This window comes from Gigantopelta aegis, chromosome 10, assembly GCF_016097555.1.
Source record: "Gigantopelta aegis isolate Gae_Host chromosome 10, Gae_host_genome, whole genome shotgun sequence".
Lineage (NCBI taxonomy): Eukaryota > Metazoa > Mollusca > Gastropoda > Neomphalida > Peltospiridae > Gigantopelta > Gigantopelta aegis.
The window spans coordinates 35,603,569-35,631,380 of NC_054708.1; the positions used below are offsets into that span (position 1 = coordinate 35,603,569).

Below are 27,812 nucleotides of genomic sequence, written 5' to 3' on the forward strand. Positions count from 1 at the left end.
TTCCATGTGGCTACGAAACCAAACAGTAATTTCAATACAAATTGTTCATATGTAAATTTCTCCATGTCTTGTCAAACCACACACTTCTGAGACCAGTAATGTTACTGGACGCATGCAGCACGTGCCCAAGAAAATAGACAGCATTTTCGTTTCCAGTGAGTGATCAAACCACCACCCAATAACCTGCTACAATCATTAGATAGCGCTGAGGAAACAGGGGGACGTGTTTGCCTTGATCAAGCCTTAGCTCCTCCCACTTGCACCGACTAGCACTGTGATTGGCTGGGGCCAGTAAAAAGACACTGGGTCATAACTCTTTGTAAGCTTAGACCTTCTCATTCACTGGAGCCAAACCAGACACCACAGCTTTGCAAGTTAGTCCAGTAACGAAACTGCCAACTTTTTTTCCCACCTTATTTTCTTGTGAGATAGTTAAGTGTTCTGACTGTGTGGCTGAATGCTTCCACACCAGTGTGCATTGGCAATAAACCAGCTTTCTCGACTGCCAGCAGGACTGGACTTCTGAGTGTGAGAGCCACAGTGACGGTGGACTTGTAGTAAGAGGGTAAAGTCATAGTAAAACTATTGTGGCAGTCATACACAGCCCTGTGTTATCTCATGTCAACACTGCACCCGGCATCTCAAGTGGACTGCTGGCCTAGAAACTTAAGAGGATTGCTACCCACACCTTGGAAACAAGCACATACCCACAAAAACAATCTTAAGACCAGGTATTTCTGGCAAAAAGAGACTTTAAAAAAAAAAGCCCAAAATCCAAAGGGAGTGACATTTTGTGTGTGGGCAGAACTGGAGTTGATGTGTGTTCCTAGACGCACCAAGTTGTCCATAAGCCCACCACTGCAACACACCACACCACGTGCTGCCATGGTGAATAGCCAAACTGCACCTAGATAAAGTGTCGTGTCGTGTCGCTGTTTTATCACATTTGAATCTACCTCCCGCTGCTCCAAGCTAACAAGCATGTCTTGGGAACACACCGTCTTCCTGACCCTCATACTGTGGGTCCTGTATGTTGCAAGTGAACCGGTAAGTGTTGTCATTCACAAAAACATTTTGCTTTATCATACCTTTTTTTGAAAACCATCACCTTAAATTTCCAGTGAATACATAAACTGCATAGCAGTGTATAACAGTATACTCTTCAGTTTGATACTATTAACAATTACTAATATGTAAAAAATTGAAAATGTCAATTTTACTTTATTGGATAACATATTAACGTGCATATATCCAATTACGGTTCAAGCACTTAACATTTACTATTACAAATCTGACATAAACTTGTTAGATGAATTCAAGGACCTGAATTTAATATGTTAGTACACAAGAACTAGATACATGGTAGATTTTATGTTTTTTGGTTGTTACTGTCAATTCGTATGAATTCCGAGAGTTCTGCTCAAGCAATGCATGTCTCCTAGTGAGCCAAACTAATTTTCTTATCTCCTAAGTCCAAGGGCCATAAGTCTGTCAAAAATGGGAAAATCCTCACGAAAGACATGTTTGAGCTGTAACTAAATATATATGGGACAGACAGAAGCAAAACTTATATTCTCCTTCAGTTGCATCGGTGGGGGACTAAAAAAAACCACTTCAGAATTTATACAAATGTATACATGTATTTCAAAATAATTTTCTATAAATATAAAACTACAAAAATCATTTCTCTGCATGATGATGCAAAAAAAAAACCCACACATGTATATGTATCAAAGCATATGTACCTGTCTTCAATTTGCCATGCCGAGTTGAAATAACTCACTGACTATTATGAAAGATGGGTACCAATTAGAAGATGAGAAACTGAGATACCGCTGAAAGGTTAGCATACGTTGAGGACAATAGCTCGACATCAACAGGCATGTACACTATCATAACTCAGTTGTGCTGAACTACAGCTATAAAAAAAATACCTTTTACACTAAACAAAGATGCACTAGTTACATATACCTGCATAATGATCAATTAACACACTTATTTTTATTAGAGCCAAACAAAATGCATTTTTTTTTTTTAAATTAAAAAAACAAAAAACAAAACAAAACTGAACATGGCACCTCTTCAAAATAATGCTTTTTTAAGAACATTTACTGACCATGCATATGATAGATAAAATGTCACCACAATGAATCAAATTGCTAAAAATTAATAAGAAGTAGTGTTTTTTTTAATCAAAATATAGTTTCTGAAGTCTTAAACTTAAAACCCCCCAACAATAACTCAATAACAAATGTGTACCTAGTTTTACCATTTGTCAAATGCAATTTTTTAAAAACCTTTTTTTTTTTTTTTTTTAACTTGGCGAATAATTGTTGGAAATTAACCAACTTTCTGCAGTTTTTGAAGTTTAATTTGGTGAAATTTTCTGCTCACCCAGAGCAAGGCCTGAAATGTTAAGTTTTAAAAATTTAAAATCTTAATTTATATAGATCTGTAACTCCACTATAAAATAAATATACAACAAATTGTTAACAGCAAACCACCACTAACTTTTATAACAATCATCACCATACAACAGAAACCTTCATTGTTAATGAGATAACTAAATGCAGCTAATTGTATTATTTCTAACTGCATATTTTAGTGACTTAAAAAGCAAAGACTGATAACAAAGTCACCTCCTACTAAGAAATGATCCCATCACGGAATGTCACCTATTTCAGCCCATGCTCTGACAACCCTGAGTTTACATATGTAGATTGTATTGTTCTAGTGTTCATGCCTACAGATATCTGGGTAGCCAGGACATACACAGAGGTTGGCCCGACTTAATGTGGGTGAAGTATCAAACATGACAGAAACTCCCACGGGAAGACAAGATACAAGTGGGAAGTCAGACAAAACATGAGACAAACTGGCAGGGTAAAAACTAAACAACTGAGCAATCTGGTTCAACATTTAAATGCCAACCCTTGCTTTATAAATAACTACAGATAAGATATCCCATGATATAAAACAAGTGAAGATATTTAAGTTACATTATAAATACAATATGACTGCATCTATCTAGATCTATACACACCCCTATTATATATACTCTAAAGTAATAGCCATTTAGACCAAATAATGCAGACACACAAATACAGATCATAATTCTTTTTAATCAATTTCACTTTTTGTTAAAAATCTGTCATAGGGAGCAATCAATATGTGCTACTTAATATGTTAATTTATGCACAGACTGCAACAAAGAAAGACTGCCTTGTTCCATGTTTTCCATCATCTGTTGCCGTTCACACTACTTGTAATCATGTAATGGTGTAAATGGTGATTACAATCAGTACCACGTGCCCACGGTTCTCGGCTCTCCTTAAATGATGCTAATACCATATGATTGCACAAATTATCACTGAAGGTCAGATTAAATTTGAAGTAACTGCCCCAAGTTCATCATTTTCAACATATAGAGTATCATTATAAACAAAGGAAACTCATTTGAAATGTCAACATACAATACATGTATGTAATTACTTATATCCAACATGATCATGTTCTGTAATATGTAGCATTTATCAACATTTATATTTCTTTTTCAAGATAGTCATGAGTAGTTTTTTTCTACTACTCTAGGCATATCAAAGACACTGTATCATTTAGAACTTACAACTGCTGGTTAAACGATGTGTTGAGGTGTTCTAAAACATTCCCTTTACTGTCTACACATTCTTTATCAAGCAAATTAATTTTTCCTATGATGAACCAATTTACACTGCTTATTATCCATTGTCCAATTCACTTGAACACATCAAATCTGAGCGCTGTGCAAGCGGGTGTGAATCTGTGTGCTTTATTGCAGGGCATCCAACCGCATACATGCTCCAGTTGAAATTGCTTGCATACCTCTTCATTCAAACATGTCCTTTCAAGCCAGTAAGAAAACATCTTTGGAAAGTTGAACTCGTTTATGTGTGGCGGTGGCCTCGTTTAGTGCTCAGTTCCGTACAGCTAACCCCACCTATCATTTATGTAATATAAACGGCTGGCACATTTCAATAAATGGCAGACGAATGCATTTGTTCATGGCTCGTGCTGGATCCAACTCATGCATACCGGCAAGTGGCTCGATTCAATGTGGCTTTTTCAGCGCGTGCATACTTTGTGCAGAGAGAACACTACGTCTAAAAAATATATATAGCTTAGTTGTTGGATAGCTATTGTTAGGTAACATACCAACAAAAAGTGTGTGTGTGTAGGTTTGAATGACTTTAAAGATTGGGGCAATTTCCTTGCACTATCTGAACTATATGTGGGAAGAAAAAAACCCAGGTTAACTGTTTGTTCTATCTACATATAAATTATTTGAAACATTAATTCAGATGTGCTGAAACCTTTCAATGTAAAGCACACATCATGTTAACATATACTGTATTTTACATTTTATTTATCTTCAGCAATTTTGTTATTAGAAGAATGTTTCCTATTAAGAAAAGAAAATTCAGGTATTTGCAAAAACAGTAACTCTTAAATTAAAGTGACCAAACAACTGTACATATGTATAGGTTTAAAAAAAAAAAAAAAAAAAAAAAAAAAAAAAAAAAAAAATGCCTTCATGATACATACAACATCCTAGATAACTAGTTGCAAACACAACACTGATGTATCACTTTATATATACCAGGAAACAGCAAATTGTCTGCAAATTGCTAAATCAGATTTACAGCCTGGGAACCACTGCCTTCAAAGGGATAAAATGATAATGAGTGGTAACCAACCGACAAACAGCGGTTCAGTGAGTTAAGCGCAGGTTCGGCGGAGTTAAGCGGAACAATGCAATGGACAGTCAGGTGCGAGGGCAACGCTTGACACCTCACACGAAACACAACACCTGTAATTATACGACACTCAACTAAACAATCATAAAACAATGCCGCAATAAAGTACAAACATGACCAGAATATACACTTCATCATTTAGACTTCTTTTTTACTCCTATCTCTGTTTACAGTCAGCTTAAGAGTATACAGTTTGTGTAAAACAACCCCTGAAGACTTATCATGACTAAACTGTAAATATTCTAATCGGCTTCCCAGTGATAATCTAAATTCCTGTGTAAAAGGAATACAGACTGATTTATCTGTGACATCAAAGAACACTGTAATTTGACCAGCACAAAAATAAACTACACATTGTAGGTATTTTGGTCCAAGCCAATAACAAAAGGCAGCACAAAAATAAACTACACATTGTAGGTATTTTGGTCCAAGCCAATAACAAAAGGCAGCACAAAAATAAACTACACATTGTAGGTATTTTGGTCCAAGCCAATAACAAAAGGCAGCACAAAAATAAACTACACATTGTAGGTATTTTGGTCCAAGCCAATAACAAAAGGCAGCACAAAAATAAACTACACATTGTAGGTATTTTGGTCGAAGCCAATAACAAAAGGCAGATTGTGTTTTGTTCAAGAAGACAATAAAATTGCAGTCTTTAAATACTTCACACATTTCATAAGATTGGAATTTGTTTTAAACAATAAAAACATATCTTGAAGTCGTTCTGAATTTTTATTTTTTTTTTACTTTTCAAAGCAAGCCATATATGGAAATAAAAACCACTCTCATTTGTGCAACCAAAGCCCATTATTAACATCTTGTACCTAAAACCAATAAAGATTGTCTTTCTAATTCTTTTTTGCTGGATTGGAATTCTGCTTAAATGCTTTTTGTATGTACTTTTAAACTATAGAATTTGAGGAACCTTAATAGTGTACTGCAATAATTTCACAAGTTCTTCATATTATGACTTCCATTTGAAGTTTATTTTAGTTTTGTTTTGTAACTTAAGGTTGCATGTGCAACAAGGGCTCGTTTAAGAAATGGATGCTTCTACAAACAACACAACACTGGGTATATGAACAGTGGGCATATGAAAACAGTTGCTTCCAGACTCATTCTAAGGCTATTATCAGCACACTGTTTTTGAGCTGTCAAACCATCACTTCTTGGCACAAAGGGAAAAGACACCAATACATTAAGAATGATATTAAGTAAACATCTAGGCGACTAGCTTCTAATGAAAGTGTGACCATCATTGCAGCACACCTGCTGTTCAACAGCCAGGCCCATTCTATTCCTTTGTAAATCACTGTACATAAGCAAACAACACATGAACTTCCCTAGGCGTTATATTTATAACACTAAAAACACACAAAAAACCTAGCTTTGTATTTTGGACAAATTTGTATTTAAAGAATATGGTGTAGCATGTACCAAGTTACCACTTGATATAGAAAACTCCTCCCCATATTTAATAAACACACCTTTACAATAGCAAACAGAATGTTGATGTTAACAGTGATTGGGAATTTGAGAACCTCTATTAATCCTATCAGTCTCTGAAGACAGCTAGTGTACAGAGATGATATCCTGTGATATGCAATTATACACAAAGAAAAATGTTATTTTTTAACATGCATGTCCATTTCATTTCATTAAGAACCATATTATTAGTGACCATGGGAAAATCCACTTCAATTCCATACATGGATAAACCTGGCCTCATGCTTATTAAACTTTTTAAGTGTAGCCTAAAGCTTTCAGGACGTTTGGTGACATCAATATCATGACAACATCATTCTAAAAGTCTTTATAAACAGATACCCTACTTTGTAGCTCTGTTCAACATACATGTATATTAAAAATGAATTTTTTAAATTTGTGACCATTTGTTCAAAACAGAATCCATGGTTCAACAAGCTACCAATCAGAGAGAAGTGTAAAATATGCTGTCACACTATGTAAAAACTGAAGAAATAGGTGAAAAAGAATTTCTCAAATAAGATAGCTTTTAAAAATATTAAAATTTAATAGCTACTTATTAACAAGGTTATGCCAATTGATTTTAAAGATTTATTTTGCCAAAATATACAATTATCATATAACTTTCTCACAAGATGTTTGGCACCCATATACAATTTTACTATTTCATTTCGTTGACTGACAAACACATCCCTCCCTTCCGGCCACTGTCAATGGACTGAAGACATTCACCTCACTGTAGCTGCAACAGTGACCAGACATAAAAAAACCTAACACCACTTTCAATCAGCTTTCTTGATGTTTCAATACTGTTGACAAAATACTGCGCCTTCCATCAGCAACAGTGACATCGCCTGCCCATCCCACCATTCAAATTACTGGCAAAAAGCAATTTACACAGATACAAATTCAAAAGGGTATACCTAACAAGGGATCAAACTTGAGGCTGTTCATACTTGAGGCAATTTCTTTAAGAAACTCAGTACCACAAGCCTGGACATAACATGGATTGGACAATTTGCTGCTTCAATGCTCTTGGATCCGGGGTCAAAAGGTCACATAAAAAATAATATATGTCTTCTCTTATCTGCAGAACCACATATATGTCACACCTAAAGAGTAAACTTAATCACATTAACATTATATATATATATATATATATATATATATATATATATATATATATATATTTTATTAGCTGAATATTATTTATATGTATTCAAAAAGAATCTCAGAAATAATATTATTGATGATAGTTCTCATGAAAATTGTTTGTTATTTATTTCAAGACTATTTAAGATAGAACTAAACATTCAAAATGAAAATATACATTGGATAGCTGTTTTAATACTAATGGAATAACAGGTGAAAAGTATAAACAATGCCTAAAGCACGAAACTGCAAGTAATGTAATCAATCTGACAACAAAATATCAAGGAATTGGTCAGGAAAAACAGGTTTTAGAAATTTTAACAGAAATACTATGGAAAGATGAGGCCCCAAATGGCCACCCTGCCTCAGGCACAATGTCTCAAAACAGACTTCAAACAAAAGATGAAAGTGAAGTAAACATTTAAAGAATCAAGCATTATGACAGAGAATTACTAAATAAATCCAGTCATTCCATTACAATGATCAATCCACTCCAGAACAAGCACACGCAAACCATAAAACCAAGATAGCTACAATAATTACACAGTAAACCAAATCGTCATTCAGCGAGGCCTGTTATTTTGGTCCATTAATTGAATCACTTACAAATGGATAGGTGATAGCTAAATGAATTACAAGAGGAATGTTTCGGGGCTTATGTAAGAGACACAGAAATATCCCACACGGCAAAGCTTACCGGCCAGAAGACAGGACACAAAGTAACAATTATTCAGCAAAGATGAGCCATGAGCTTTGCTTTATGACCTACACTTGAAGTTTAATAGCAGGGCGGCTGGGCAAGGAAGGGGAGACTCTGACATTATTCTGCTGTAAAAGCATCAGGCTCCAACTAAACTATCCTCATTTTCTCATAAATATTCAAACTGCACGTCATCCGCACTACTACTTCACATGTACACTGGTCACATGCCAGTCAGGAAAGTGAAATAAAAATTTGATAAATATATTCACACAACATTTTAACTGCTGTTTTACACATATTTTGAAGGAAATTTCCTTAAAATACAACAATAAATCAAAAAGAGATGAAGGGATGTATGTAAACTGTAATCAAAAGAGTTCTTCAAAATATTCAATATGATAATTATTTAAATGAAACATCAATGGTCTTGCATAACTTATGTTTGAATGACAGATGTCTTCTTCTGGTTTGGACATATACACATATACTGCTATATCTCAAATGCAAATTGTTCTCCATCATACCATATATTTTTGCTCAATTTGTTTTTGATAAAATATTATTTTATAACTTGGGAGTGACTTATAAGGAGGTCAAGAAACGTTCTAAATTTACTGAAAATAAGAAATACTTTGACATTTGTATAGGACATTTTTCATGGGTCAACTTATAAATGGATCAATAAAAAAAAAAATTGCAGGGCTTGAAATAAGATACTATATTTATATCAGAGATTGACTTACATGTGAAGATATATGGTACATAAAAAAACTAAGTACATGCAATATAACAAAACTCATCAAGCTTTAGTATACATTAACATGTTCAGGCCACACAGATTTTGAAGAAAAAATGGATTCTTATCAACAATGTATCTTTTTTTTTCTATACACAATTTATCATGCACATCTAACAATTTAGGGTATAGTCAGTATCTTGGGTCTTCATCTGTTTTAAACGACACAGAAAGAAGCAACACAGCTACATTAACATCATCATGTTGCCATTATTGTGGAAAACAAAGACAAAATGCTTCCAAAATATGTTCAGCTAAAAGAAAACAATTTAATAACCATAACAGAAACCTGAATGCAATTTATTCCTCATAAAAAAAAATATCCGAAAAAGTATCAACTATAAAAAAGGCAGCAAACCTTGAACACAATCTGTCATGCATGAGTGATCAAAAATTTTTACAGAGATTTGCTGTGTTTCACATATTCAACTGGTGATGTTAATTCAACTGGTAACATCTGTTACCTTAATGACTGCTTAAACGCTTTTAAGTCACTGATCTCGTGACAGTTTGTATCAGATGTTGGCCACAATGGATAAAGACAAGTCAAACAATGTTAAAGAAAGTCACACAAACATTATTTTATTTAAATATAATACAGTGTTAGAGATGTCAGCTATTGTTATGCAGATAATTCTCTGTGATATTAATGGACCATAAATCAAATGTTCTGCAAGCTGTGTTTTTATATGTATAAAAAAAAACCAAAGTGTGCTACAAAACACACACACACGCACGCGCACATGCACACACACATGCACACACACACTCATGTACTTAAAATTCACCAGCATAAATTGTTTATATTCCTAAGATGGATGGAATGAAAAAGGGTCCATTTTATACAGTTGTCTTTTTGTCACAAAATGACAGAATCCAATCCTTTATTCAATGGGACTTTGTTGCATTCAACAATGTTTTTAAAACTGGCATATATACTACACTAATGTATAACATCTTCACTGGAAGATGAAGGCATCAGAAAGTCATACAGCCAATACAAGAATGAATACTGGACGTTTTTATCTACAAATCTTCCCTGCATCTGTGCATCTTATTCCTGTGTAAATCCCCACCCAGACAAAGCCCCTCTGCCAGAGCTACCATTACTGGATGCAATCTTCAGTGTGTCTCATCAGTTGTGGAGTCAAATTACAGCAACTCTTGCAACCGATGTACCAGACAATGCACAAACTACCTAAGCCAACTCACACACCTATGGACAGTGACAAAAAAAAGTCAAATCATCCTTGTCAAGACTTAATCCAATGATCAATAACCCAGACACCAGAATTATGGCTGTCTGACATGGGACATCCACGACCTGCATGTTACGATGTGTTATTCAAACTGTGCTCAAGACCGGCCTTCTGGGAGCAAGGAGTCATTATAGAACAAAATGACCACTGCAACCAGCAGCTGTGATAGATGGTGTGGATTTAGAGAGGCTGGAAGAGTGTAATCGAGCCCAGTCAGGTGCTACAGAATGCAACAGTGTATTGTCTTGGCTACCTCCCACACCATATGAGTTACATGGGTGGATCTTGTCCACAACAAGGGATGTAGAAGCAAGCATGCTGCTGGATATTTACAAATACATTATTGGCTGAACACTAAAAGTAAATATGAACACCACCAGTCATCTGGAGTTTTGCAGTATACCAAATTTCCACTTTAGTCTTTGCTAAATCACAATTTAGATCTGGTTTTTAATCAGTTTTATTGTTATTGATATAGAGTTTCCCCCACAAAATCCTGAAAATTACCAATTTATTTAATACCATATGTTGTTGGTGTACAGTGTAATACCAAATAGTGATTCGTGCATTTGCATAATTGGTTTTGGATAGCAAGTTCTAAATGCAATTAACTCAAATCCAATTTTAAAAAAAAGAAAATATATTATTAAAAAACTCTAAAGTTATTTTAAAAAACCCTACAATATGATCAGACGCATCCATGCATGCCAAGGTGGGGTTTTTTCTCTGTGATATTCAAACCACAAAGAAATCAATCTGACACACATGCAGCTGGCATGTAATTTGTTCATAAGACCTGCTTTTGGTAATTGGAACATTTGTCACCCAGTCAAGTGTGTAATCATTGTTCAATATATTGTTCCGTCCACACAGCCCTGCTTACAGGTCTCCATCTAGCTTACACACGTGACATCTTTAGTAGTTTCTCAGCCTGATATATGGTCCTTTTCATTTACCTCCAACTCTTTGTAAGCATGCAAAAGCAGTGACCATTATCCTTAAGTCGTGGTATTGTTCCGTTCTCGCAACATCATGCTACGTTTTATATGATAAAAGCAGTGTGATAAATGACCATGCCTTGTGAAGGTTTGTAGACCGCTGTTTTCCTCCAACTCGGGCTTTAGTCCTGTATTCCATCATGACCGGCCGGCACACAGTCACTGTATGCATCACTTCATCTTGATAAACGAGCAGGATTTAAATTTACCTGTGGGCGGAGTCCGTCGTAAAGTCTTACACCAGGATTACCTTTGATGGTAAATTCTCCCGACCCATGTAAAATGTAAATGTCCTCCTCTATCAACCATAAAGGATGTGTGACTTGATGGAGGACCCAGACATACCCCACTGCATCAACTAGCAAATAATTACACCAGTCAGCATGTTATATCAGGATGATATGAAGTCTGGATCAGTACTTAGTTTTGACACAACTCAAGATGTATGTAGTCTGTATCTACATTACTGGAATGAGGATGTAGCAGTAGTAGATGTGCAGTGGGTTCATGGGACTGATTCACATTGGTATTCCCGGACATGGCTGGGATCGCTGAAGATGTAGAAGAAGGTATTCCCATCCCAATCAGAATTCCAGTCATTAGGCAGTCGGCAGTCCTAATCACAACAATCCTGACTCACTTAACAAAATGACCGGAGAAAATTGTGATTTAAAATTAAAATATTTTATAGCATTTTTGTTACTTTACTGTTTTTCTTTTAATTCAGTGTGGGATCAGAACATAGTAGATTCTTTTTTATATATATGGAGGTTATAACATGTCCATAACTTTGTTACTCTGGAAGAACTCGGCAAATAAAACAATTATATGAATTCTAGCAAGCGCTTTTAATATTTTTTCTAAAAGACACAAAAATATACTTTAATAAAATTGTAACACATTGATTTATAACAAAAATATATTTTTTTTATTATTTTTTATTATTATTATTATTATGAAAGAGAAGAAGAAAGCATGAAATATCTGGAAGATAAAAATCCCTATGTGTGTTCCAACATATGACCAGGCACCCTAATACAACTATTGACAGGCAACAAATATGAAAATCACTGGGAAAATAACACCGCAGTGTGGACAGTGTTTGCAGTCAAACATCTGAATGATTAGCGACTGACAAACTGATAGCATAAAGTGTTGGAAGATTATCACCACACAAAGCAATGTCCCCCTGAAAGCCAAACACCAAATGTCCGTCACTTTTGGCTTGCTGGTGATCCAACAGTGAAAATGTCTCCACGTGCTGATGCGGGTGTTTTGTGCCCCACCAAGCTTCATTAGGCAGTCGTCAGTCCTAATCACCACAACCACTGAGCCAAACCGGGTGGTCCTGCAACACAATGCTCATGTAAACACACGTGGATTCCAATTTCAGCCACTGTAGAATCACATTTAGTGTAAATTAGGATAATAGCACATCAAAACAGACTAGCAGGAAAGCACTGCTACATAAGAGAGAGAGAGAGAGAGAGAGATGTCATCACCTTGGTGGACAAAGACCTTGTCCACACTCATTATTATTGAGATCACTGGCAACCTTGAACTTCTCATTTTCTACCATGTTGCTATCATTAGACATAGGCTGGGGCTCCTGGGTTAACGTAAGTCAAATTACCTGATTGCTTTCAGGTTAAACCTACTTTTACAATTACTTGTGTTAACACCTTTCAGACTAATTAAACTATTATTAAAAACATTACACATTCTTAATGTTACTAATGTAAAAGTAATGATAAATAACATTTTAATGCTAAAGAACTTTTAATTATTGGTTGTAATTAAGCTCACTATAAATCGAAACAAGATGGACCACTGTTGCCAATAATCATTATGTATTCAATATGATTGAATAGATAACATCAAGTTACATTACTAAAGCTTCAAATTTTATAAATGTCCTTTATTTCTCTACGTAGACATTTTATATTTTTACCTATATATATTTTTTAAAATATCTAAACACAAAGAAATGGGAATACCCACATGGTTAGTATTACATACGTGTTTCAAAATCTTTATAAAACACAGCATGAGATGTCACACAGTAATGGCCTGATGCTAGTGTGATATTGGTGATACAACGAAAAACTTTGCATTCCAAATATCCAACTGCGTCTGCTTGATATTGATTTCAGGATCAGCTTTGTGCAATATCTGCATTGCACTGGCAGTCACACCTGAGTGCAAACTTAGACGACAAATACTCCATAAGACAGACAACAATATCCGATTGTTTGGCCAATTCGTGCAATTGCTGTTGACAAAGTGTACATGAAATGAGGGGCAGGGCAATAAGAATTGGCACACACTAAGGCAGTAATCTCAAGACATGAGAGAAATGTGGATACAAATATTGTGAGAGCAATGAAACTCTTTATGTCTTCAAAGATTCTGTAGACAGAAAAGTGATGCCACCAACGCGTAGAAGTCACCAGCCTGCATTAAGAAATAGCTGCAGAATTTAAACTCAGTGGTGTGGTGGTTAGACAATAAGACTGATAGATACTGGGTTCATATCACGGTTCTGGCTCCCACCCAGAGTGAGTTTTAACAACTGAATGGGTCAATAAGACCTTTAAAATGATGTCACCTTCACTAACTTCTAACAACCAACCACTTCCTGGATAACAAGCTCTGATAGTTGATGTGTGCCCAACACAGCATGCTTGGACCTTCATTGGATATAAGCATTCAAATAAATTAAAATGAAATGAAATGAATGAATGAATGAATGAATTAATTATAGTCAAAACAAGCAATATCTTACACAGTAACATATGCAAGAACCATGAGAAATTATTATACAACAAAATTATCTGCCAAATTAACTGTTCTTCCACTGTGAAAAATAAAATCACACAAGACAGCCATATCCATATGTCTAAAACTAAATAAAATTACTAAAACCTAATGACAAAAGTTCTATTTCTAGTAAAAATAAACAACATACCAACATAAGATTAAAATGTTTATTCATATAAATTCATATCCTGTTTATTATTGTATCAAACTTCAGATGAGTTACAATGACTGTGTGTGCAATGGTTTGCCTGTACTATGTAACACAGATATTAATAATGTCAACTAACTGAATTCTGTATTTATAGAAGTGAATACAGTTAATGTCATGCACTGAAAACCTCACACTATTGCTTTGCTAGGCAGGTGGTGAACTCAATGCCTCTCTTCTGATTATCATCTAAGACATTATAGAACACTTTTTTTCTAATTTCCCTTTCCTTGCTTTTGAGGTCCATTGATATTTTCAAAGTTTTTTTCTGCCATTCACCAAGTGCCCCAAGGACCCATTCAGCAAGCAGGGTACAATTTGGTATTGTCCCTTTTCCTGTAGACACAAAACCTTACCTAAAGTATTAGCTGCGATTGTAAGTTCTACAATCTCTGCTTTGATGCACATCTGACACTAATGGCCAACATGAAATTCTTCAACCCCTGCAGTTCCTTGAAAAGACAGTAATAGGCAAGTAGGTATTGTCATTTCGGACCGGACAGGCCTTTTTCACCTCCCTATAACAAATCATTATTAGGGGCTGCTCTGAGCCAACAAAATGCTTGTCACCGATCAAGATGGACTGCTGATATGATACTTACGACAATCTGTGATACTGTTTTCCTGGGAACTACCTACTTCTTCTAGTGGTCATTCAAAAGCAGCTGCTCTTTTTCGGACACAGCACAATAAAAGTGTTCATTGAAAGCAACTGAGCCCTGTAACCTTTTGTCCAGTTATGTGGGATTGCCATTGAGCCTGATGCAAAAATGACATGTAGACAGGCGTTTAGGAAAGTCAAGAGGCAGTTTGTACGATACACTAGCATCTTGGTCTGTATTTACATAGCAGGTGTTCACAAAGAGTCATACTTTGGCAAGAATTGCTAATGCACTTTCATGTGATCCATCAAGTGTTTCTTTCCAGTAAGACCAAATAACCATGCAGGTATTACTCTTGGCTAGCCGCTAAACTGACATGCTTTACATTTATTATTAAAGAATCTGATAATAGATGTGCAGATTTGTAAAGCAGATCCACCCCATTCATGCACAAAGGGACAGTGATTTGGAGTCAACCACAAGGTCCTATCCCATTACACCGAGCATGCCACAGTGTGCTGTCTGTAAGACATCTTGTGTGAACACAGCTACCATTTGTCACTCGCTTATTAATTCTAAACACTGTGTCTGTCATCTTTACTCAGTTTACTACTTTACTAGTTAACTTAATTATGCCAAGTTGAAGGATGTGTAATTAAAAACAATTCTGCTTAATTGGACTCCTGGTATAAAGTCTAAAAAGGATATCTGTCACAAAACAAATCTTTAGACTTCAATAATCCTACAAACTGAACAGCCATATATTACTGAGCTTTGTCAACATGCTATTATTTGTTATGAGGATTTACACCATCTGTTATATAACGTTTGCTTTAATACTTTAATTCAAGAACTGCTACATGTTGTGCATACATTAGTATATTCCTGACCTTAATAGTTGTATATATATGCACATGTATCTGATAGACTGGACCTAATGATATAATAGACCAATATACATACAGTAAACATGTAATATGTAAACACGCCAATTGACCTAAGACCTGAGTAAATCTACTGACAGGTCTCAACTGAGCTGGGTGTGAGTATATAAATGTAAATGTGTGCCACAGCTGTGCAGATTAAACAGATTAAAAAACTTGAAGTGAGTTATCAAAAACCCCAGATGAAAAACAGCGCACAATGGGGAAAAGAATACAGCAATAACTGTTGCTTTGTCTCCAAGTAAATATGCTTAGTTTGATTTTTGACTGATTTATTTATTTATCTATAAACAATTTTGCTTACTGGTAACATAATCTGTGACTCTTGGTAATACAAAGAAAAATCTTCATTACTATAAAATTCAAATATAAGGAGGATAATGTTGTCTTATTCTTTGCTTCTCAAGTTTGATTTCTTTGTTTTTGTTCAGTTATCTTTGCTTTCATGAATGATTATTGCAAAGAACCTTTCTAGTACTGCAAATATCTTTCTATCATTTGTGAACATTATGAAGACTTAATTATAAACTTCAATTCCTCCTTATTACTTGGCGGCAAAAGTCTCTAAATCACACTATCTGTATAACAAAACACTCAACCGCCTTCTGTGTGAAAAACTGTTCTTGATTTGTGAACCTACACTGACGAAAGGGTTCGAGACAAATTACACGGCCATTAGAATAAATTACTGTCGGTTTCCTCATGTCATCACCTTTGCAACAGAGCAACACTCTGAATCCCACTAATAATTACCGTCATTCGACGCTCGACCCCCTTGGTTCCTTACCTGCCCTCCCTCCTGTCGCAAATTCAGTTTTTCTACTGAATTTTCACAGACCGCAGACCAAGTCTCTCAACCCGGGATAGCTATTCAGAATTGCAATGCCCCTGTTAGGGTTCTAGCACCCTATTTAGATGTCGATACTCTGGCTATTAGATCTAACGCCCAGAAACACTGGCTACCCCCGGGCAGTTGACGGGCGGTTTCATTCAAGGGTGTGTTTGTGTACACTGCCGAAGTTTGTAAAACTTGTTCAAATTGTTAAGATGAAAAGACCAAACAGAGAAGGGATGTGTTCAAACGGAGAGGCCATGGTGTGAAATTTCACGTTTGTTTGTGGCCAACAAGTTACTGTAATTTCTTTTTTCGTCACTGGTATGACTGCAGTGAAATTAGTTAGACCACATCTGTCAAGTCTAGAATAGATTCCCAAACATCAATAAAGACAGCTTTGAGGCTTGTGTTTTTCAATCAAATTAGACAATTATTTATTTCTTTTATTCTAGTTTCAAATAAAAAAGGATGTTTTTGTAAATCAAAATCAAACCCAAAATGTTTCTACAAATGTTGTTCTATAATCATACAACTAAGAAATAATGTTTAAAAAGCCCTCCATTCCAGAAAGAATTATATGCACAAAAACTGCTATGTATGACCTCCCACCCAAAAAAAAAAGAGAAGAAAAAGATAAAAAAGAGGAGGGTTGGATAAGTGATTTTAAAGAGTAATTTTCAATGTCACTGTTGGCCAATTGGTGTTGAACTCTGTTAAATAATACATGGAAATTGCCAAGTCATTGTTAACTGGTGACATTTAAAACCAGCCACTAAGTAACAGCTAGAACAATAAATAAGTATTATATATTTGTATTTAACCCATATAATCCTATATTAATTTAAGAACGAGGTAAAAAACCAAAAAAACTAAACCCTACATAATCCTATATAAACTATAGAAAGATTGTAAAAAAAATCCTAAACAAGTCCATATTAACAATAGAATGATAACAAAAATTCCGAAATAATCCTACTTACTGAACAATAATAATAAATCAGTCTTGACAAGATTACCCCTATAAGTCACGTCATCATTATGTTGACAAGACCACATCTGCAGATAGCATGTGGCAAGTGGATTCAGGCTACACCATGACACTCAAGTTTTCTTGACATCTTTATAGAAGTCATCACTTACACATAACAATATGTAATCATCACCGAGGGCATTTTTATAGACGTGTGTTTCTAATGTCTACATTCTTTACATGGTTTTGATTAACAAACTGCATGTACTCAGTATTATGTCAAATTTTTTTTTTTTTTTTTTTTTCTGTGATTCTTTATCATCTTAAACATTTAACAACTGATAAAAAATAATATCTTGTGGTGCCATTAAACAAATTTTGTCATAATTTTTTATTATTTAAAACAATGTTTTTTTTAAAACAAATTATATAGCTATACCCAATCTACAGAATCCATGTATGTTTAAACATCGTAACAAATTTCACAATTAACTGAATGGGAAAGCAGTTTTATTAGTACTTTTATGCACCTGTGATGTCAAAAATAAATCATGTTTAACATAACGTTAATAGTGTAATACTTGTGTGTGTATACCTGTCTTTTATGTTAGACATACCAGTGCATGTATTAATAACTACACATTACCATTTGTCAAAACAAATATATACATGCATTGAAGTAACAGGTTTTAAATACGCAATAAAATCTCACTTCCAAATAAACAAACATGTACTAGTGGTGCAATGAATTACTGGTACAATTGTTATACAGTTACATAAGTGAACATACCTGAAAAGGCTTTATTAAAATGTATGACATAAATAAACCATAAAGAAAACCTCATTTGTTGGAGGTGAATGAATGACCGTAAATTTCACTGAGTGTGTAATAGACATTGTGATAAAACCCTGACGGTTCATTGATGATTTTCTAACAGCTGTGGGACCGTTAAACACCGTGAACAATGTCATTACAAGGATCCACAGATCTTGTGTCTATAGATCCCCGCAATCATATCCTTAATCAATGCCGGTTTTATTGCCATCACATTAACATTACATACCGACGACAAAACCTACAATGTGCTGTAGTAGCTATTAGTCCACTGTAAATGCCTCCAACTGGTGTAATGTTTATGGCTGAATAAACAAGATATAGTATTAATCAGCCATAAGAAAGGTGCACACAGTATCTTGGAGCATGATAATAGCATGTGGAATGATTATGGTGGCAGGCAAGAACAGAGAAATTTAAATTCTTGTTAGCAGGGCTTTAGATCTCACTAATTTCGGCACAACAGGTTTTCGGTCTGGTATAAATAAGTACAACAAAGTCTTTAGAGTACAGTAATGTTATTATTAATAGCTACTGACGGTTTGTGAATATTCATAAATGCATTTCAAGTTACTTTAATATAATTAAAGCTTCATGTTTCAGGTTTTGAGGTAACATGTTTTGAGGTCAGCATGTTTGTACTTAACTTGCGCATATATATATGTATTTTGGGTACAACGTTTATTGTCTTGACTTCAGTGCAATCTAATGACATATAGAGAAATAAACTTACTTGTAGGTAATTTTTTTTTAACTTTTTCTAGTACTTTTGTAAGGACTGGGAAATAGGCAAATCAACTTTAGTTCCGGGATGTATAATTTAACAAACTTTATGTATTAGGATATAGAAGATTCTAAATTCTTTTAAAGTTTAATATGGCTGTCACCTTCTCTGTTCTTTAACACCTGGGCTATAAACGAGACTTACAAAAGACTAGTGGTCTGAGACAAAAGCAAGTGTTCCCTAGCAAACAGAGATATAAAAAACAACATGCCTGGCAGATGTGAACAGGAAGGCAGTGAAAGGTCACATCAAACTGATATACTGACATCACAAAACAGGACTATCATGAAGTGTTTACAATATATGATGATCTATCCGAGACAAATAATGAGCTATTTACCACAGATAATGACTGACCCCAGGTTTATGATCAGCTATTGTTTGTATACTCTCTCAGTGTCTATCAGTGTTGATTGTTCATCGGGGGATTGTTGGTGGTGATAAAAGCCAACATGGGCGATGAAGAGGGGATCGCCGACAACTGACCACCATACACTGACTCTCAATGGCTCTTCATCAACGCCGTGTTCTTTTCTCATTAGAATTCGGTTCACTGTCAATATTTCAACTCTGTGTATGAAAGGAAGCTCAGCCAGGCAAGACATTAGTCAACAAACCGAGACATTGAAGTCTCTTGCCAGTTTCTTTTTTTAAAAGCCGGAGGGGTCAACTCTAATCAAAGAAACCTACAGTGCTAATGCCATGAGCCACACCATTTGTTTGTGATGAAGTATAAAACATAAATGCTGATCCGAGGCAAGTACACGTCCTCAGATGTTTCACACACTTACTGGTCTAAGCCGCAGGAAGCCAGAACAATTGTCAAATCAGGCAAGGTCCACTCTGGTTAATGATACATGAACATTTGTGTGAGTTTCAAACTGATCAAGTCCTTGAAGACAATCCTCCTTTGAGGGGTGATTATCATGACTGGCTGGGTCCTCCGAGGACATGTCCCCACCCATAGAAAGACTCCATTATCTCAAGGCCCCTCATAAAGACCCCAATGAGCAGATGATACTTGGAAATACAAGAGAAACTCTCGGGGGTATATGCTGAAGAAGGCAAACAGACAGCCTTAAAACACTTCTGTTAATGATATAGACAGTTAATTTGTGCCAGTCCACCTGTCATGGTCAAAGACACTTTCATACCTTTATCAAGTCAACACACGGTCAATGATTTTTTTAATTCATATTTTCAGTTTTGTTAAAAATTAAAATAAACAAACATCTTGCGAGGAAAGTCTCCTGTTAAAACATGTTACCACTAAAAAACCTATTGAAAAACAAAAATTTAGTTTGTACAGATCATATGATCATAAAATTAACATTTGATTTCCATTGTAATTTATTAAGTTACAACTATTGTATCTTATTTTCTATGAACAAAACCCACAAAACCCCACAAATATTTATAATCTATTAACAATTAAATATATTATAGTATTCATACATTTCAGGTAGTAGTATATAGTCTTAGGGTATGTCATATTATTTATGTTTAAAAACAATTACAGACAATAATATTAAAATAATTCCATGTATGTTTTCCCCAATTCCTTACTGCATACAGAAAAAAATCTACAGTTACGAGCTATCCATTACAAACAGTTGACAAATGTGTCAGTCTATTGTGGCTGCAATCAGTGAAGATTAATACTGGAGTAATAAAAACATCAATCGTGGCCCCTGACACCAGGTCTTGTTTGGCAAGACAAATGATAACATCCTTTGTGTGTGACAAGCAGATCTGTCATGGAGACCGTGGCATGTTCCCAGGCCCCAACAGTGTCCCCTCAAGCAGAATTCAGTTACTAATGGGCAAAGACTAAAGACGTGTCACAAAGACACACATAATCTTTATCCACAATAAGACTTTGATATAAAACATGACGAGATAGCCATCACTACAAACAAACCTTGTCGGAAGAGCAGGGTGTCTGATTTTACTGATCACAATTGCGGTATAGGTAATTGTTTTTTAATACAGCAAGATTATCAAAGGCGACTTTAGTTAGGTCATGTTTTTGTTAGTGTGTCGAATACACAGGGGTTTTTTTCTTCTTTTTTTTAAAATTCTTTTCGAATTATCAAGCTTAATAGGTAAATTGTAAACTTTTAGAACTGATGTAATGACATTTTTTCCCCATATGATTTAAAATGTGACTTTTAGATAAACCCTTATATTAGATGCCAGCATAGCTAAATGCTGCTATTTTGAATTCTGTTAATCCTATATTATTCTTACTGTCATTTGCAAGTCTACCAGATGACAGTGTTTAAAAGCATTCACTTGTAGATGTACTATATTGATCTACTTGTCTTCCAGATCCCACTCCCGCCATTCAGCAAGCTGAAAGCCTACTACCCCGGCTACTGGAACTTCGGCGGCCGTCTGCACAACCACCACCTGATCCGCATGCTGGGCTGCGAGAGCAACCTGCTGCTGCACGACACCAGCGCCCTCAGACTGTCGTTTGCACTCAATAAAATCGGAGGAGCCCACTCCCTGGGAACACAACTCATTCGGCTGTCCAAGTATGGACGAGACAGCGTGTCTGGGAAGGATGGACGTCAGTATATTTATCACCCAATAGCGTACGGACCTTATCTGGCTGATAAGTATGGTTACCCATCAATTTCAAAACTCCACCAAATGGACGCTGCCAACACAAAAAAGAATTTCTGGGGAAAGCAAGGCATCCTACGTGTCATTACATACACGAAAAAACTAAACCGACCCAAAGGTCATGTTGCATTATGGGACTGTGATCACTTCCACGAAGCCAAGGACTGGATCGTCGATCATGGGCTCATTACAGTGGAATTCTGGGAATCACCAGGTAAGGATTTAAACAATATACTGAACAAAAACCTAGTTTCAGATAATACTTTCATAGTAATTAGCAATATCTAAACTATTATTATGCTATGAATGGTGTGTTATAATTGTTTTAACACACAATATATTAATGATTAAATATATAAACATAAATGTATGCCAATTGTTATTGCAATAACCTGTACTGTTATTCCCATAATGGTTGTCATACATACGTTCTAAATTTAAATATTCTTTGAATATACACATATTTGTAAATTATAAATAAAATCTGTGTTGACAAGTGACTTTATTTCCAAGGTATATGATGTAGGTTTTAATTATCAATATAATTTTTAAAGTAATGTTTAATGTGAAGTAATTACCAATATTTGAAATGATTTTACTTTATTCAATTTTTATAAGATTATACAGATAGTCAGCCTATTGTTATAAAATGCATATTCTAGATTCCAGTATTAAATGTTGCAAAATGCCAATTATAACAAAAATTTAGTCTATAGTCTGTCCCACAGGGAACGCCTTTTTTATACTATGGAATTTATTACAAGTTATTTATTTCTGAGCCGACTGTTTTGTAACTTGCACACAAAAATAGTACTTTTTTGTTATTTCCAAAACATGTTTACTTTTCTTCTTACATCAAACCAAACTGAAATTATTAACAAAAAACACTTTTGTAGAAGGATGTGACAGACTATAGATTCAAATGCTTCTTATCAAAAAAAAGAGCATATTCCAAATTTCAATGCTAATTGTTGTAAACTGTACATTTCAGATTCCAACTGTGCAAACAAGGATGAGAGATTAATAAAGAGTGAATACAATTCCTATGTGTCCATGCTGATCCCCACTCCAGAACCCAGTCTCAAGATGCTCCTCAAACACAAGACGTGGAGGAGACACTTTGTCAAAAAATACTTTCTCCAGACCAAACGCAAACATCCTGCTAATCAACCACAGCACCACAGGGAATGGCATTAACATGGTGCAGTGATCGCCATGCCGATAGTCAAAATTCACTCAAACATTTCTGTGTTCAGATATTCAGCTGTGTATAAACCTAACTATCAATGACAGAGTTATACAACTTGAGACCACCATTCTTCATATAACAAAAACATGATATTTACATGTAGCAAAGAAGATTTGGTAGTAGAGTTGCTCGTGTTATATGCTGCAGCTGGTGACATACACATACAAACAACCTGTCTTCGTAAGGCAAAGAGAATCGGTGAAAAACAGTTGATGAAAAGATTCTGAAGACTAAATCTTTGTGTTATTTAAACTTGTTACTGCAGTGTATACTGCATAACAAAACGAAGGATGAAGAAACGAAAAGACACTGCTTCCATCTTTCCTGGAAATTCCAGAAATCTGTGAAAGCAAACAAAAACTATGCATTTTGTTGTGTTGATGTGCTTTTATAAAATATTCACACACAGTGAATTACACAGCTCCAAAGACGTTTTAATATGACTGCTAAATGTGCTCTTTTTTCACCAATGTTTTATTGAACAATGTTTGCATTAACGTGTCAATGGCAGTTTTTACCAATGTTTTATTGAACAATGTTTGCATTAACGTGTCAATGGCAGTGTTTTTATTTGTTTTATTTATGCTTCTTGTGGCCATATTTCATTTAATTGTGTACAATCAGTATTAAGTTATAATTGAATATAACCGTGTACAAAGCTAATCATATTTATGTTGTATATATGTGGTTACACTGCTCAGTGTGCGAGAAGTTCAGTTGGACCGAGTCCCAAACAACTGTTAAATATGCTAGTATTGTCTTAAAGCTGAATTACCACAGTCGTATGTGCCATATTTCTATACTATAAATATGTGTGATAAATTAATCTATTCTATACATAATCTTTGCATAATTAACTAGAGATTACTGTCATGTACAATGACTATTTCTAGACTTCTAGTTAGAAAGTAAATGGAAAATCTTTAAAAAGCCATCAAAATAGCAGCCAGTGTTTTGCCCTCAAAGAATTATGGGTGGAAAACATATATACGCTTAACCTCTAAAGATATTCCTAAAGTATTTGGTCACAGACTTTTATAGTTCAGAATAAAAATTAATGAATATTTTGGCCATTATGTACATTTGATATAGTACATTTAAAAACAAACTGTAGCTATTGATGTATATAATGATATGCAAAAATAGTTTGTGGACAAATTTCATGGTAGAGATAGCAATTCTCTAAACTAAATAATGTCCATCTTCTATATAAAAATGCAACATACTAAAGTATGAATAGCTTACAGTTATAACTAAAATGATTGATGTTACATGCGTGTTTGGGACTCGGAAAACTGAATCGGGGCCAGTTTATGATGTTGTTTCAAGTATTCAATTCAAAGGCGTCAAACCTCAAGTTCTGGTCTCTTTAGTCAATCACAATATACCTGTATTGGAAAATGAACTGATTCTCCAAATTGAGAATGTAAATTGGTGCTAATTTTGTAATAATGATTACCTGTGTTTTTGTTACCTATCAGAAATGATAAGAAATGTGCTATTTGTCCTTGTGTCTTGCTACCTGTTTTATGACGTCTTGTCTGTTTTGTAAGGTTGTGTGTGTGTGTGTGCATGATTTGATACCAGTATGAGTTGAGACCTGAAAACAATAGTGTTCTAACTGACAATTTGGTCAAATTTAGTAACGTATATTGTAATATTCAAACACTATGATTATAGCTTTATAACATCAGTGAATGAGTGAGACATTTATTCTCTATTAAATAATCAGAATGACAAAGTTCACATGTATGACACTGACATTCGAACATATTGATACCCAGAAGAGATAACAAGGTATGTCAGTTTGAATCCCATTATTTTCAGGTCATGAATGTGTTAAATGTATGTAATGTGTTTCATATGTGCTGTCTTCATATGTGTCGAGATGTTTTGTTGTCTGTAAATGTTATGTGACTTATACATGTTATGTATTCGGGTTCATACATATTATCATCCTTGCTAGTGTAATGGAATCAGACCATCGAACAAAACCATCTTGTAAATATCCTCTGTAACATATAACATCTATTATCAAGTGCATTTAACCCTTTTAATTCTGTGAATCACTTTTGACAACCCCAACAGAAATAATAGTACAAAAAACTCATATCAGTGCGAAAGAAAGAAGCCACATCTTAATTTTCCAAATTATGAAGATAACCTAGCAGTATGTTTGATCCTTAACATATGTAGGGTTCTGTCTGCAGTTGACAGTGCTGGGTAGGGGTGGGGTCAGACCCATACTTTAAAGCACTATATCAGTGTATCAAGTCATGAATTTCACACTTTACTTTTAAAAAGTGGCATCATATTTACACCACTCATAAATTTCTGGATAAAACCCTGGATATGGTATGATTCATTTTCGCCTTAAAATTAGTTAAATGCATAGGTCACCAAACTGGGACCAAAAACTTACAGATCACCAAACTGGGACCAAAAACTTACAGGTCACCAAACTGGGACCAAAAACTTACAGGTCACCAAAATGGGACTAAAAACTTAGGGATCACCAAACTGGGATCAAGAACTTACAATGTATAGTGGATCATAATAATGGCTCAAACAATTTATTGGATCACTGGGGCCAAAAACTTACAATGTATAGCAGGTTTTAACCTGAGCCAAAATGTATATGTCATGTCATCAAGTTAATGTAGCCCAAATCAAACAATGTACAGACTGTCATGGAAGAGAAACCATTTTGTATTTATTCATCATTTGTTTATTTATAATGATATTTCATGGAATGAAAATAAGGTCAGCAATATGTCAAAACAATATTTTAAATAAAAATCTCATACAACATATTGAGACCAATCCATTTCTTTTTTTAATGTTTCTTTTTTTTTGGCATAATAATAATCTGAAATGTGTTATCAACTGTTAAGTATTTACTTGCATAATACAATTCATTCATTATACATCATCTTATGCAAAGATTTAATGAATAATGCATAATATACAATATGTATTTAACATTAAAAGTTACACAAATTAATAAATATTTATCATCATTAAAAAGAGAAATTATTGGCCAAAACCTAATACTAATATAATTATATTCAAGAAGCAAACAAAACCTGCCTAACAGAATGTTTACCTGCTGACATACATGTTGTACCAAAGATGTCTGTAACCCAGACACTGGCAGAGTTGGCAAACGGTGTTGATTTAGGTAGAGTTCTGGATTGAACAGTTTTATTACTGTTATATTTCACTATGTGATCATAAATCTGGTTTAATTCTTTCTTTTTCATTAAAACTCTTGTGTAACTTCTTTTGTCTATCAATATACATGTTCATTACAAGTTCATCTATGCAAGACAATGTATTAATGGAAAAAAAATGTAAACCTACTGCTCATTTCAATAATAAAATACGTCTTGACCAAAAGTACAATTGTTTGTTTGTCTGACCAAGTCTATGCAGAAGAAAGCACAGGAGTACATATATCCTGTAGCTTAAAGCCACAGACCCTAGTTTATGAGGTATGAAACATTTTAGTTGTACACGTACCCTGTAGCTTAAAGCCACAGACCCTAGTTTATGAGGTACGAAAATTGTTTAGTTGTGCACGTACCCTGTAGCTTAAAGCCACAGACCCTAGTTTAATGAGGTATGAAACGTTTTTAGCTGTACTCGTACCCTGTAGCTTAAAGCCACAGACCCTAGTTTAATGAGGTATGAAACGTTTTTAGCTGTACTCGTACCCTGTAGCTTAAAGCCACAGACCCTAGTTTATGAGGTATGAAACGTTTTTAGCTGTACTCGTACCCTGTAGCTTAAAGCCACAGACCCTAGTTTAATGAGGTATGAAACGTTTTTAGTTGTACATGTACCCTGTAGCTTAAAGCCACAGACCCTAGTTTAATGAGGTATGAAACGTTTTTAGCTGTACTCGTACCCTGTAGCTTAAAGCCACAGACCCTAGTTTATGAGGTATGAAACGTTTTTAGCTGTACTCGTACCCTGTAGCTTAAAGCCAAAGACCCTAGTTTATGAGGTATGAAAATTGTTTAGTTGTGCACGTACCCTGTAGCTTAAAGCCAAAGACCCTAGTTTAATGAGGTATGAAACGTTTTTAGTTGTACATGTACCCTGTAGCTTAAAGCCACAGACCCTAGTTTATGAGGTACGAACCGATTTTAGTCTAGCATTAAATTAATTTTGATCTTCCACAAAGCTTCGGGGATGACCAGAAAAATCACTGGATTTGTCTAAATTTATAATAATGGACTCTCAGTATGGGAGTCCAGCACTCTACCAACTGAGCTAATAGGAAAATTCCCACTAGCTACTGCCAGTAGGAGCACTTTATACCAACACTAATACATAAGTGTAATTTAATGGTATATAAAACAAATCCATAATAGCTGATAAGCAAAGGTGAGTAGCTTTATTAACAGAAAAAAGTTAATGACCCCCCACCCCCCCAACCCCCCAAAAAAAACACCCCCACTTTGGGACAAATCACATGTGGTGTGTTAACGTTTAATTATGTGTTACTGGGTAATTCTATGTGTTCACCTGGGTTCTGTACATGATTTATTACAGACAGTAACATGGCTTGAGCTCACATATATATATACTCAATTACAGACTGCCACATGGTTTGAGCTCACATATATATATATATTCAACTACAGACTGTCACATGGTTTGAGCTCATATATATACACTCAATTACAGACTGTCACATAGTTTTAGCTTATATACATTCATCCCTGTTTTCAATACTC

The 27,812-nt window shown here is 34.9% G+C and overlaps 2 protein-coding genes across 3 annotated transcripts in view; one reads left to right on the plus strand and one right to left on the minus strand.

Moving 5' to 3' along the window:
• Window positions 1-27,812, minus strand: part of LOC121384572 (anaphase-promoting complex subunit 4-like) — a 177,948-nt gene that overhangs the window by 56,246 nt on the left and 93,890 nt on the right. The window lies entirely within an intron of this gene.
• LOC121384573 lies at window positions 355-26,466 on the plus strand. The gene is made up of 3 exons (XM_041515029.1): window positions 355-1,047; window positions 21,519-22,032; window positions 22,810-26,466. Exons 1-3 carry the CDS (start codon window positions 982-984, stop codon window positions 23,013-23,015), a joined length of 786 nt encoding a protein of 261 aa, XP_041370963.1. The 5' UTR covers window positions 355-981; the 3' UTR covers window positions 23,016-26,466.

Excerpts from the sequence above, each read along its gene's own strand:
- LOC121384573 (XM_041515029.1), top strand. The coding sequence starts at position 982 with ATGTCTTGGGAACACACCGTCTTCCTGACCCTCATACTGTGGGTCCTG. Across the intron at positions 1,048-21,518 it reads TGTATGTTGCAAGTGAACCG|ATCCCACTCCCGCCATTCAG; the intron begins GTAAGTGTTGTC and ends CTTGTCTTCCAG. Across the intron at positions 22,033-22,809 it reads GGAATTCTGGGAATCACCAG|ATTCCAACTGTGCAAACAAG; the intron begins GTAAGGATTTAA and ends TGTACATTTCAG.